This window comes from Ochotona princeps, chromosome 28, assembly GCF_030435755.1.
Source record: "Ochotona princeps isolate mOchPri1 chromosome 28, mOchPri1.hap1, whole genome shotgun sequence".
Taxonomy (NCBI): Eukaryota; Metazoa; Chordata; class Mammalia; order Lagomorpha; family Ochotonidae; genus Ochotona; species Ochotona princeps.
Window position 1 is genome coordinate 11,459,326 of NC_080859.1, and position 14,131 is coordinate 11,473,456.

The 14,131-nt window shown below is 46.5% G+C and overlaps 1 protein-coding gene across 2 annotated transcripts in view; it reads right to left on the reverse strand.

The window, feature by feature from the left end:
• Nucleotides 1–11,971: 11,971 nt before the first annotated feature.
• The window catches only part of ELL2 (elongation factor for RNA polymerase II 2), a 62,870-nt gene continuing 60,710 nt past the window's right edge, over nt 11,972–14,131 (reverse strand). For both annotated transcript variants that reach the window (XM_004586192.3, XM_058656412.1), the window contains exons 11-12: nt 13,510–13,554; nt 11,972–13,410 (exon numbers count right to left, since the gene is read on the reverse strand). In XM_004586192.3, coding sequence (XP_004586249.2) covers nt 13,294–13,410; nt 13,510–13,554 — 162 coding nt within the window. In that variant the 3' untranslated portion in view covers nt 11,972–13,293. The remainder of the gene's footprint in view (nt 13,411–13,509; nt 13,555–14,131) is intronic.

The following is a 14,131-nucleotide window of genomic DNA, read 5'->3' on the forward strand; positions in this document are numbered from 1 at the left end:
TGTATCATTTTCTCAGGTTTTGAGAGCTAGAGTGGGGTAGAGCTTATGAGCATGAATTAGTGGTTAAAATGTTCAACCATTTGGTTGAAAAAAGAGAAGAATTTCTCTATCACTGTTGGAGACAATTCTAGTTTTTCACTATCAGGAACAACGTGGATTTTAAACAGGAGTGATTAGCTTAAGGCTCATGATATGAAGGGCGAGGAAGTGTCATATGGCGGTTAAAAGAGGAAAATCTGCTGGAATGATATCCAAGCCATGCTGGGCAGTAGAAATCTAAGTTGCATATCTATGCTCTGACGCCCATTTGACTACAACAAGTACTGTGGCTGAACAGAGACTCTTCACCTCTGGAGCTCCAAGTGAGTGGCACACCAAAACAGGGTTTTCTACCTGTTATGGTCCTCATATGTGCCATTTGACATGGCTTTTTTGCAAGAGCAGAAATGATTTTGGATAAAGAAGATAAAGGACACATTTGTGTGTCTTGGGCAGTGAGTTAGGAAGACAGTCTGTTGAGACAGCGTGATTTAGAGTGTCCTTTGGATTCTCTTCCCATTCCCATCCTGGCAGCACTTCCTGAGTGCACACAGCACCTTCCGTCCATGACCTTAACCTGACCCTGACCCTGAACCTTGTATCTGGATCTCTTCCTCCCCTGGATGTGCTGTAGCCTCTCAGGGTCTGCAAGCTTACATGTGGTTTCCAGTTCCAATTTGCACCTCAGTTCTTGCTGATCCACTTCTAGTGTGGTCTTGGGTTGCTTCTGGAATGTTTTTCTGTGGACCCTCATTCCACTCTCACTGGTAGACCCAGGTTGAAGGAGACATTTCCAAAAAGACCAACTGCGCCGCTTAGGATCCAAGTCATTTTCTACACTAGCACCAAGGGACCAATATTTACCATTGGTGGATTAATGTCTAATTGTCACCAGCAATTACTCTAAATTCAAGATGATCAATATTTCTTAGCATATGGATGCTACAGTCAGGCTGCCAAGGATCACAGCCTATCCCTGTCACTTATAGCTGGCTGCATGTCCCCAAGGAAATCACTCAATATCTCTGTGGCCCATCCACAGTGGGGATATCCCCATCCAAAGAGGATGGAAGAGGAAAGGATTATGTTCAAAGTGTTGTGAGCAGTGCCGGCCATATGGTGAAAGCTATGTCAATAACTGTTCAATACTATCTTCGGAGGCACAGGAAGTTGTTTCCTCTGGGTTGGGCTCTGGGAGTGATAGTGTCTGACTTTCTGCTTATTCACTGTGTCACCTACAATGGCCTTTGTCACTTGGCAAACGTGCCACAGGGATTTGTTTGAATGAATGAATGAATGAATGAACGACTCACCCATTTAAGGCCAGGGTTCTGGCAGCCAACCATCACCCTAACAAATGCTGATGGCTTATTAATCCTGTCTCCTTGATCATTGTCCCCTCTCCCTTTATGTTTTTTTGCATTAGATGCCTGTGCCTGGGGGGAAAAAAGGGTAGGTTGATGGAGGTCAAGCCTTGAGCCCCTGCCTTGTGGATGCTGAGGCTCACTCCAGCCGGAATTGGCTCAGCAACATTCCAGGAAGCTTTTTGGAAGTTGGAATCCCTGCTCTCCCTTCTCAGCACAAAGCCCACAGGTTGAAGGCTTCCTGTGGCTAAAGGTAAACTAACTGTAGTTTCCCAATAGTTCTTGAACATGAGTCTGTACTTTGAAATTCAGTCTTGGAAAAGTCAACAACTTCTGTATTGAGTGTAATCACTTGTGTTTTCTCTCTTCCATTGCGTACCCTGGAAGGAGCTAGTTACCATGTGTGTGAGGGCATTCAGGCAGCCTATGGACCATTCCATGTGGTTGGGTATCAAGGGTTCCAGTCAATCACCTGGGATCAACAAACACATATGAGCTTTTGAATGGATTACCCAGCTCTAGTTAACAGCTTGTTTCCAACCTTGCAAAAATAGGCTGGACTAGCCTCATTCAACAAAGTTGCATCTAGAATCCTAACCCTCACTCAGAATTGCATGTGATAACAAATGGTTGTTGCTTTAAGTTGCTAAATGCTGGGATGGTTTGTTGCCTAGTAGTGGACATGCATTTGGAAGGTGTTGTATGGGGCATTTTTCAGAATTTCTTGGGTGATTAATCATTCGTGGACACTACTCATTATGAGACCAAACAGGAAACATAAGTCACATTTTCAGGCACATAGGATTAATCTTTAAAACACTAGTACATGGCCATTAAAAATATTTAGATTTTTATCATCTTTAGTTTTATAGGAGGTGAGAGTTGGGACAATAGGCAGTTTTGGAGTTTTTCTTTGCAGTTCTAGAACTCAGTGCTTCTCAGTTCAGATAGTGCCAGGAGCTTGGGTAGGAAGAGAGAGACTCCCACAGAAGAAAGAGCTTCTCTATTGTGTCTTTCATTACGTTTCAAAGTTGTATCAAAGCTACGCGTTTTTAATCTTCCCAAAGGGATTAGAAAGAGGTGGCAATAAACACCACCAAGTCACAAAACTTTACTGAAGATGACGTGACACCACTGAATATAGTTGTGGGATCTTAAGCCTATACCAGACAACCTGGCTGCTGCAGTCAGTTGCAGCTGAGCCCCAAATGTAGTTTTCAGGTTTTTGGGCTGACAATGAAGCAAGAAGACATGGACTCCAGAGTTCTCATTAGCTAATCTAAGGAAACAGACAAGTTCAGCTCCTCCACCTTTTCCAGCTCTGGCATAAAGCTCTAAGGGGACTTTATTACATGGATTTATAAAGAATGCTGAATTATGTGTTTTGAGTTAAGACAATTTTTGAAAATAATTATATAACCAACAAATATCAGGAATGTGGGGGTGCATGTTGAGGCCTGCATCCCATGTTGGAATCCTGGTATGTGTCCTGGCTGCTCTGCCCCCAGTTCAGCATCCTGCCCACATGCCTGGGAGGCAGCAGGCGAAGCACAAGCATTTGGGTCCCTGCCATCCTTGTGAGAGGTCCATAAACAGCTGCAAGCGCCTGGCTTTGGCCTGGCCCAACTCTGGCCACTGCAGCCATTTGGGAATGGAGGAAATTCTCTTTCTCTCTCTGTCACTAGCCTTTCAAATAAATACACACACCTTTAAAAAACAAAACCAAACCTATCAGGCTTGTTTCTTCTATGGGCACTTCTTACACTCTAAGAGATGACTTTTGCAATGAATTGGGGTCCTATAACACAAGCGCATGACTTTCTAGTGGCTTGACTTGCACTTGTAGCAGAAATCATTCTAGCATCAAATCTAAAGTAACATTTCCCCCATGTGTGTTCCCTGTACTGACTCAGAGGGACTGATGAAAAGGGGACACTCTGGTCTCTGTTTCTTAGAGAACACACCTGGATATTAAACATTAGGAAGCATCCCTTTATAAAAAGTATAGTTCACTCTGCTCCTGCGTTTTCCAAGTCTCTTGGACTACAGAGTTCTTCTTGAGCAATGGCTATCAACACTCCCCAGCATGCATTTGAGAGGTGCCAGGATACCGGTCCCTCCATCTGCTTCCCACAGTGAATTTTTGCAAATGTCCTCAGTGTTATTTCCAATCTCAAGAGTTTCTGGCCCTCTGAGGCCTGGACAAGGGTGTGGTTTAAAAACTCCCTGGGTGAGTCTAATGAGTGGAGACAAGAGCCAGATCTGGCCTAAATCAGAATCAGCTGGAGGCACTGTTAAGCCATATGGCTGGCTCTCATGCCCCTGAGTTTCCAAGGAAGGAAGGTCTGGGCTAGGCCCTGGAAAAGGTTATCATGTGCTGCTGCTAGCAGTGTTCAAGGACTCAGCCTGCAGCGTTGAGAACACAGAGTCACACAGCTGCCAGGCCAGCCTTGTTGAGCTTTAGCCCCACCGCTGAAAATTCATAGCCAAGGTCAGGACAGCAGCACAGGGAGCAGGCTGTGTTCAGGGCCCAGGGAGATCCAGAGGCTGCACATGCCAGGAATGCATGTGGCCATGACCATGAGGTGTGTGTACCTTGAGCTGGCCAGGATGGAACGTCTCCTTCTCCAGGCAGGGTACTTGAAGATGGGATGATCACAACAGGGATTGTGACCTCAATTCAGGGCAGTGTGAGCTCAAGGGAAGGCAATTTCATTGCAAGCGGAGGCATTTCCCTGGTGGAAGCCGCTGGGGCAAGAAGGAATGCAGAGCAGGTGTAGCAATGGGAGTCCCACCGCCTGTCCAAAGGGGTTCAATTTGGTGTTCACAGGGGGAAACATACGTCTCAAGGAGGCAGAAGACCAGTGGGCGGAGGACACTCGGTGGGTACCTAGAGTCACTGGTAAATCTTGGGGACTGGCAGCCAGCTGGAGAGCAAGAGCTGGCAGAGTAGGCTGATAAGCAGCAGGCACAGAGGAGGGACAAGAAGGGGCATCCTGAGCCCATGGGACCCTTCCTGTTTTGTTGCATTGTGGTGTTCCAGCTCACACCCAAATGGCCTAAGAGGAGGTCAGCTGCGAACATCCATGTAAACATTTGGAAAAGGCAGAGAGCATTGTGTGTTGTCTGGTGGCCGAGCATGAAAGCATTCACTGCGCAGCCTGACAGGTGGTCAGTTTCCCCCACAGAAGGATCCACTTCTTCAGCCCACCCTCTGTCTCTACCTCCTGCTTGGCCACCTAGAACCTCACCAGGGTCACACCGCTTGGATGATTTACCCAAGCTGCTAACCACCGAGAACTTGCCGGTAATGTTAGTCTACCATGGTCTGGCCATGATTTCTCTCTCTCTCTTTCTCTCTTTCCCCCAGAGAATGTGCCTCTGGGTGAGAGGACACCCTTCACTTGGCCTACACTTCTTATTTAACCCCACGGTTCCCAGAAGGAGGAGCACCAGCACTTGTGGGTCCCTGTGCAACCCCACCAGTCTCAGCCCTGGAAGCCATGAGTGTTGCTGAGACAGGCAGGGCTGTACATTCTCTTCTGGCACTTTCTCTGCGGCTAACAAGCACCAACCCTCCTGCACAGCCTCCTCATGATTTCGTCTCTCAGGAACCTTTGATGCTGCATCACTAACTACCCCTGGAATGAACCCACACCATCTGCATTTGTCTTGCTCTATGGTGAACGTCCACCGCATAGCACAGAACCTGGGTGTGTCGAGACTCCTGCTATGTGACAAGAGTCAAACACTGTCGGGACAATCAAGGCTATCTATGCCCGTGTGCATCAAGTATGGAAAGGTCCTTCCCTCGTGTGCAGGACTTGCCTGGGGAGTCATCAACAAGCCCAGTTTTGCTGCTCTTAGCCTCTGGCTCCTTTTGGGGCATAACAGGAAGGCTGGAAAGCCAGGTGACATTGGAAACTGGAGGGTGAATTGGCTTTCTTTTACTGCATGCCTGCTAAGTGCGACTACTCAGAAGCCCTGATTTGTCATCCTTCAAGCTTGGGGGACACAGAGGGTTCATGTATGATGCACACACATCTTTAGCTGAATGCAGAATGCATTGGGGAAGTCCCTCCACCTGCCTCGGGCCACCAGACCCTAACTGAGGATTCTGGCTGGGTAGGAGGGTAGCTCACAAACAGACAGACTGAGCTGGAGGCTGGCAGGTTGGTGTGTGCTCATTTTACAAAAGTGTCATCCAATCGGACCCTTCCTGTCCTTCTCCCTTCCTGCCACCTGCTCCTTCCACTCTGGGCAGAACTGAGTGTGGGAGGAAGGGGAGGACAAGAAGAAGCACTTGGCCCCCAGCCTCAGAGGGCTGTAGCTGGGAGATAGGAGGAGTGTGACATATGACCCCAGGACTGGTCTAAGAGTGGTTGTCCTGGGAGAATTTGAGGCAAAACTTGGCGGAAATTTCACTTTTGAAGGCAAGAGCCCCTACAGCGGGCTTATACCAGCCCATGAGGGAACAATGTTGCTCTGTGGGTGCCCTACCCAGCCCTTCTAGCTTAACACAATAGTCTGTTTACTTCTCCCACACATGTGGCAGGCAGGTATTTTCCCGACTCATCAGAGACCATGGAAAGAAGAGCCAGGCGCTTAGAATACTGCCCAGGGGCCACAGGTGGGTAAGTTTCAGAACTAGAACTAAGATCCAGGGTGAGGGACAACTTGGTCCAGTCTTTCCATCTACATTGTGAAGCACCTTCCACACTACTGTGTCTTCTCAGGCTTTCGTATTTTGTTTTTATTTCCCTGGTTCCCAACTACTCTGCTCCACCATCTGTAAGTCGAGTCCTCTTCCACTAAAGACAAAGGAGAAATGCTAACATGTGCAAGAATGGCGAATCAGAGAAGGCAGGAAGGAGCACGTGGCATGGCCCCAACAGAGTCATCAGCAGGGGCAGACAGAGAAAGGATGTGGGATAGAATGGTGGCTTTGCCAACAGTCCTGAGTGTCTCCTCGTGGTTGCTGTAGCTGCACGCCTGCAGCTCAGGTGGCCACAGGACTCCTGGAGGCCCTTCCAGTGCTGCCTTTGCTGACTTAATTGAGTTCTGACCTTGGGAGGACCGAGAACAATTTACAGTTCTAAGAATGAATCATTTTCGTAACAATCGCTTTCCAAAGCATCCTACCTGGAACGGACTGTGTCTACCCTATCTTGCCGCCACGTGACAAGATGATGCATTGAGGCTTATAGGCAAAAGGCCACTTATAAAACACTGCGTTTTAAAAAGACAACTGGAAAATAGGATAGAGATTATTCAAAGTGAAGGTCAAGTTTGGAACAAACGCATCAGCACTGTCTTGCTGCTCTTAAGGTGTTTTGGGATGGGTCTAACAGCCCCAGAAGTTCATTTTGAGTTATACAAAAATCTAAACCCAAGAGGGTTGCTCAGTTCTACCTGAGAGCTTTTTTTTTTTTTTCCTCTGTCAGGTCTCCTGGTTCAAAACTTCTCATGTTCAGATAAAAGATGAAAAGAAAACAATAAAAAAACATACCATCAGAACACATATAGTGGCAGCCAGCTGACCATCTGCTCACACACACCAGCAGAGGACAGAGGTGCTGTGTGGCATGTGTGTGGCTGGGCCAGGAGCCTCAGCAGCACATCTGTCATTGCACCACTTTCCAGCAGTGGCTGTGGGTTGGTTGGTTTGCCTAGAGAGAGAGAGACGGCAGGAGCTTCTGGGGTTGTGGGGATCTCAGCCACCCTGCCATGACTGTCAGACAGGTTCATTTCATCAGCTATGGATGGAGGTGGCTGCTCAGGGGTGGAAGTGGGCTTTGCTAGCTCAACTGCTCTAGTCACCCCCAAGTCTTTGATCATCCCCCGAAGATCTATGTGTGGGAGGCTGCACGAGTACTTGGCATGACATAAATGTCAATAGAAACACAGATGGAATCTGAAGATGTAGCTGGTTCAGAGTCTTTCATGGTGATGGGAAAATGACGTATAAACTGATATTAGATGGCTGTGCCCTCTGGTCCCTGAGAAGTGGAAGGAAGCTGTTGAAAAAGCCGTATTACTGAGAAATGGACTTGAAACTGATCTGTAACAGTTCTGGTTAACCATCCGAATGACTTAGAGGACAGCTCATGTTCCATTCCAAGCCATTGTAGACCACGTAGGGGCTCAAATTCCAAAGGCTACTGGAGGTGCAGTCGAGACGGGAAACAGATGTTCTCTTGGAGAGGTACAGTTAGCTACCTATGACACAGGGACCTTCAAGGTGAAGGCATTGATCTACCATCATTAATTCCTAAACCGTGACTTACAGAAGACCAACTGAAAGGCAGAGATACCCGAACAACAGCACATTCTCATAGTGCAATCCAAATCCTAAATTTTAAATATGATCTAGGGGAACAATTTATCCCACTCATTCCATCAATGATTGACAGCTAAGCGCCGCCAGGAATTGGGAACACCCCGGGAAATCTGACAGTCTCTACTCTCATGGCACTGTATACAATTAGTATCCAGTTGTAATAACCTCCAAAAGGGGCAAATGTGAAATGAAAGCCAGTCACACACCAGTATGACCTAGGCAATCAGGAGGGGCTTCTTGGAGGAAGTGGGACCTGCAGCATGAGGAGGACATGGCTGGGTGAGGAAGTGCTGGAGGGTAGAGCTGGTCATGTCCAGCTTACTTAGCCCAGAAGGCCTGTGGAGAGGAAGTGCAAGGGACATTCTTGCTGAAGGGTGGCCTGGTATGGGAGTAGCGGAGTGGCCAAGCTGCCATGTGATGTTCTCGGACAGCAGCTGAGCTTAATGGGTGGGCAGCCATGCGTTCGCAGCCCCATCTTCAGAACTCAAATGGGCAGGTTCGTTTCACGGGGTGGTCTTTAGGGAGTCCTTTTTACCTGCACACGGGGCTCTCAGTGTCCCTGTTACAAATGTCCGCACAGAGTCAGCGAGCTCACCGCAGGGGGAAGGACCAGTCTGGCTGGTCCAAGGCATCAGCCGGGCAGGAGCTGAACATGACACATCTCGACTGTCACCCACAGCACAATCACCTGACCCCTTGCCTGAAGGAGGAGGCAATCACAGCAGTGGTGACACAGCCGCTCACTGCCACGGCCGGTCCCTCCCAACTGAAGACAGGGAGAAAGAGGCGGCCCGGGAGCATGGGGCACAGGACATCCAACAGGGACCGCTCCTGATGCCCCCCCTCATCACCCCCTGCCACTTGGAGGCTATTCCTGCTCTGTGTGGTCAGTCTCAGTGGCCGCAGCCTCACCTGGAGGACATAGCCTTTCCAGATACCCTAGCTGCCCTCGAGCCACAGATAACCCCTTATCTGAACAGCTGTTTTTCCTGCAACTTGTAAGTATTCTCCAAACAAGGGTGAAGCCTCCTCCCCGCCCCTGCCTTTATGGACTGGGAGCAGGAGTCAAGCTAAGCTGCACGTACAAGGTCAGGTGTGTGTCCACTGGGGGCAGGGAGAGCTGCTGATGCTATAATAACACCCAGGACACCCCTGGGCAACCGAACTGGAGCCTCTGCTGGCAACTCAACCTTCTCGGGCTTTGATCCCAATGTGTAACTGAGGCGCTCTTTGTTCCCTCCTGCATTAGTCCCTCAGACAAATTCTGCAAAAGGGGTGATTAAAGGATTCAGCTACGACAACGTCCTTCTTCCCAGTACACACTGGATAACCCTGACCCCAGGGGTCTGTCCCCAAGGCTGCCTTTGCTCGCTGAAAAAGTGACAATGGTAATTCCAGGACTGGATTTGTCTCTCTGCCCTTGCTCATACTTCTGAAGACCCTGCTGTTTGAGGCTGTGCACATTGGAAAGTAAAGGCAGCAGAGGGCAAATGACCTTGCCTCAAGAAACACGCAGGCCTTGTTCCAGAGTCCAGCACTTCTGATAAAGCGATGCACTGATAATGGTCCTATCAGCATCACCCTGACCTTGAGTCCCAGCCTCTTTGGAACCCAAAGGGCCCTTCTGCCTACGTGTGGTCACTGGATGCATCACTTGGTGACCAGCAGGGAGGAGAGGGTGAGACCACAGAGGTGGGGGCAGGCTTCCTAGGTGCCATGTGTTGGGTGACGGCTTAACTCCTCGCCTTGAAATGGAGGTATCAGCTGGTGAGCGGAAATGGGAAGGAATCCTGATTAAACAGCAGGTACTATTTCCTGTTCTCCTAGGAGACCTGCCTGGGGTGGGAGTGGGGCCTGGCTTGGCCCTGAGTCACCAGGAGGCCTATCCTCTCTGTCCTTGGGAAGGTCTGGCACAGGAGGGCCTGGGACACCACTTTGTTTTGTTAAGTTCATAGACTCCAAGTGAGTCCAGGGGAACAACAGTGCCCAACTGTCAAGGTGACTTTCCTTTTACAAGAACTGCATTTGGCGTAGAAAGAACAGGGTTCCCGCGGCTGCTGAGCTCTGTCACAGATAGGAAGTCCCGTGACCTGGCTTCCAGGTCTGACACAGTATGGGCAGAAACAGCACGGGAATGGGTCTATAACTTTCTGTCATTTCAGATGTGTGTGGAATGAGCCTCACCGCTCTACTCAACTTGTGGGTTCTGAAGAACCTCGATACCATATTCTCTGGTCTTCATTTGGTAGTGCGGGTAGCCCCCACGATGTTCCCCTCCAACTGCTGGCTCTAACTCTCTCCTCATTCAGGCTGCCACTGCAGCAGCACTTGGGTTAGAAAGTAACTGGACTCTCAGAAGCAGTAAAGGCACAGACCACGCATGTACGATCTGACACATTCATGGCCAAGAAGGCAAGAAACTGCTGGCACATTTCAGCCAAGTTGTGAACAGGTGGCCAGGGTCCGGCCCCCCATGCCCAGCATATGGACAGACAGGCGGTTATTACTGCAACCAGACTCCTATAAAAGGTTATGAGATCAGAGAGAAGAGAAAATTAATACTGTATTTTTATAATCAATGCATGGAACAATGATAGAAATTGACCAGACCAATTACTTTTATGAGAACAAATATTAACACCTATTAATGTTTAAAATGTTGCAGGTTAACCCCTATAAAACATTCTAAGGGAAGCTGCCAATGAGATGGGTGGAGGAATTTTTTTAAAACAAGAATTCTGACATATAGCTAGTGTTCTTTTGTTTACTGTAAATAAGTTGCTCATTTGACCCAGAGTTGATGTGCATGTGTCATAAGAATCTCCAAGTTCTTCAAACTATTTTAGATGAAATGTGATACAAAAAAAAGCACCCACATTACTTTCATGCATATTGACAATGCTGTTTTTCCCTCATGGTTGGAAAAAAGCAAGGAAGGGAGAAGGGGAAAAATGGAACTTCTCTGCTCAGTAACTGCTGCTGAGGTGGCCTCCCAGTCCTGGAACAGTCACCTGTGACGCTGCAACCCCGAAGTCGGGCATGAGATGTGATCCACAGGCTGGCATCGGCTTATGCCCATCATCAAAAGGGAGCCCACCACAGAAAACAGATTCAGACACCCATAACTCTCAGATGTGTGAGAGGAAGATACACACGTTGCAAAGCTCCGTCCCAAGTCTACAACAAACATCTGAATCAAGGCTTTTACTGCTTGGTGGTCAAGTCCACGGTGTGCCAAGCTGGGTTTCCGTAAAGTGCCTTGAGCTTCTGCTGCTACCTAGAGGCTGTGCCTGTGACAATGGCAAGGGTTCCGGGGGCTGCTAGAGGGCTGGCTGTGCGAACAGGCTCTGGAGCAAGAGTTGGCAGAGACACTTAACAGGGGTGCCTCAGATCACCCAGTGGGGTGGAGTGACCTGCACCTGCTGACGGGATGGGCTTTTACAATAAAAGAAGCCAACAGCTGACCTTCATCTCAAGATGTCAGGACTCAGAGCTACATTCAAGTCCACGATTCTCTGGCTCTTGCTTGCCAAAGTCATCCACAGAAAACTTTTTTAAAATGAAGATCCCTAGACCCAGCCCTGTTCGTCTCACTCAGGGAATGCGAGTGGTCTGGGCATCTTGTTTTTAAACACTGCTCAAGGCAAACCTCAGCACAGGATCTTTGATTGGGATGCCATGAGGTCCCTGAAATGACACCAGTGAGATCCTTGCTTCTGGACAAACTCCCAGGAGACTGAAACGATGTGAGGACCACATGATCACCAGCTACACTCCCCTTTCTTTTTCAGCAGTGATTCTGAAGTAAATGAACATTTAATAATGGCTGTACCAATTCTGGAGTAAAGGAAGAGCAGCAAGGAACCCAAGAAACAATCTCCTAAGTGTCCTGTTACATAGGAATCAAGTTTTAGCAGTAACGTCACACAGCTGCAGAGCGAAGGGGCCTTGTTTCAGTCTTTGCACTCAGTGTTAGTATATTGTGCAATCTTTTCAGCTCATATTTTAGAAGAACCCCAAAGAAAAGAGGTTATCGGCATGCTTTCTCACAGTGACACACAACAAAACTACTTATTTTCTTGGATGCTGGAGACAAATATCTTTATTAAAGATACTACCAAAAATTTGGCAAACATTTCAAAACAGATTTGTAAACATAATGCTTCCCTTTTCAACTGGCAGCACTTTGAAAAGACAATACGATAAGACAACACAACTTGAATCAACATTAGTTCAAACTCCTTATATTTTTGACCACATAACTTATGTTCCCACATGATAAAACAAGTGATAGTTTAAATCAATGTCAACAGATAAACTCCATGAAATGAAAGTTTGTGCTGTTTGATGAATCACAGTATGTTATGGTTAAATATATCTGTTCTTTTTTATATTCCTGGAACCCAGGATGAAAAAAAAAATCTTTAAATATATATCTCATGTAGGTAATAGCTTCTTTGCATATCTCTCTTCAAAAAAATACTTTATAGCAGTATATAAATAGGTTACCTACACATTTCATTTTATAATTTTGCCCCAAAACTATAGATGTTTCATTTTTATAACGTGTCGATTTTTGACCAACATTAATAAAGCTGACAAACTGTTGAAATGGAAATGCTTTTGTCTTCCACTATAGAAGTAGCAATTGGACAGGAAAAAAAAACACCCTACAGTAACACTCGTCAGTTGTTTCACCTGAGCGTTTGGCCTACAGAGAGTAGCAGCTTTTTTTCCTTCATGCACACCCACACCCACACCACCTCTGCATACAGACAGGTTGAGCACACGCTTGCACATGCTGGTAGGCCACAGGGTGCTTCCCACTGCTGGAACCAAGTGGGAAGCAGTGTAGCTAATGATTAACCACACTAGGTACACAACTAGCAAACACCTTAAGGCAACCATTGCAATGGGGGGTTAACTCGCAGGGTTGTTTGAATAGTCTAGATCAAGTCAGTCTGGCTGTACATGTGTATGGAAAAATCAATGCACATCCTCAGACACCTTTCTGTGTTTTAACCCTCCAAAACAATGTTTTCATTTTTTTTTGAAATTTGTGCAAATTTCTAAATATTCTACCATTTAAGGCAAAGAGTTTGCATTAAGAAAGGTCAGAAAACAGGCTTATGTTTACCCAAAAGCATTTCACCTTGCACATTATTGTTGTCATTACTATTATTTTTTTAAATACACACAACTTTGAAGTGTGGGCATTAAATCCCCGAGATCTAAAAAATCATTTCTCATGACAAACACAAGTTTTAAAAGAAAAAAAAAAGTTGCTTTGAAATAGACACTGGATCCCCAATATCTAAAAAATTATTTCTATTCACAAACATAAGTCTTGAGGCAGAAAAAGAAGAATCAGAAAAAGCAGCTTCAATATGCAGGAAAGCAAAATAAAATGGGAGAAAAAGTAACTCAAGTTTACTAATACTGAAACTTTCAACAGGCAAAGTTTCATCTCTTTAGAACCTAGAGCAACTCATTTGGAATTTTAAATAAATAAGCTTAAGTTTATTCACATCTTCTGGTCCAAGCAGAGATCTAGCGCCACAACTCTGCTTGCTGTTGGTCAAAATCACCTATCAGTTTTTTGATATGAGCCAGTTTGTTATGAAGATACTCGCATCTGTACTTTTCTTCATGGTAATTGGGACTAGACTGTGGACAGAACACAAGAAAAACAGTGGGGAGTTAGGTTAGGCAGAATTTATAACACTCAGAATTAGAGGTGAGGACTCCCGCAGTGAAGACACTAACCTGCTTGATCTTTTGATACTCCTGTAAGACTTCTTCATGAACATTCTGCAAGATAAAAAAAAAAATAGAATATCAGAGAACTGTTTCTTTTTTTTTCTTGGCAGATGAGGGTGTAGGGAATACTGATGGAGGTAATGTCACTTAGCACAAACTTTATGGAAGGTGATTTGGCAACAGCCATCAATATGGTAAAGCCAATTTTATTTCTCACACACATTTACTTTCCCAAGTGAAATGATGCATTTTCATACAAAAGGTTATTCACTTAGAGCTGCTTGAAAACAAAAGACAGCAGGTAAAAACAAAATGTCCTCTCCAGGTTACTAGAAGGGAGGCACTTGATGTACTGATGTATTCTTGAGGCAGCTGAGTGGACTGAAAATTGTGATACTGGTTCAAATGCCTGCATTCTGCTTGGGTTTGATGCTTGGCTGCTTAATTCCAGCTTCCTGCTAATGTGTACTCTGAGTGATGGCAGCAGTGATATCTTAAGTGATTGGGTTTCTGCCACCCATGCGGGAAACCTGGATTGAGTTCCTGGGCTCCTGGCTTCACCCCTGGCCCAGCCCTGGCTACTGTGAGCATACATACATGCATACAAACACACACATTTCTGAAAGAA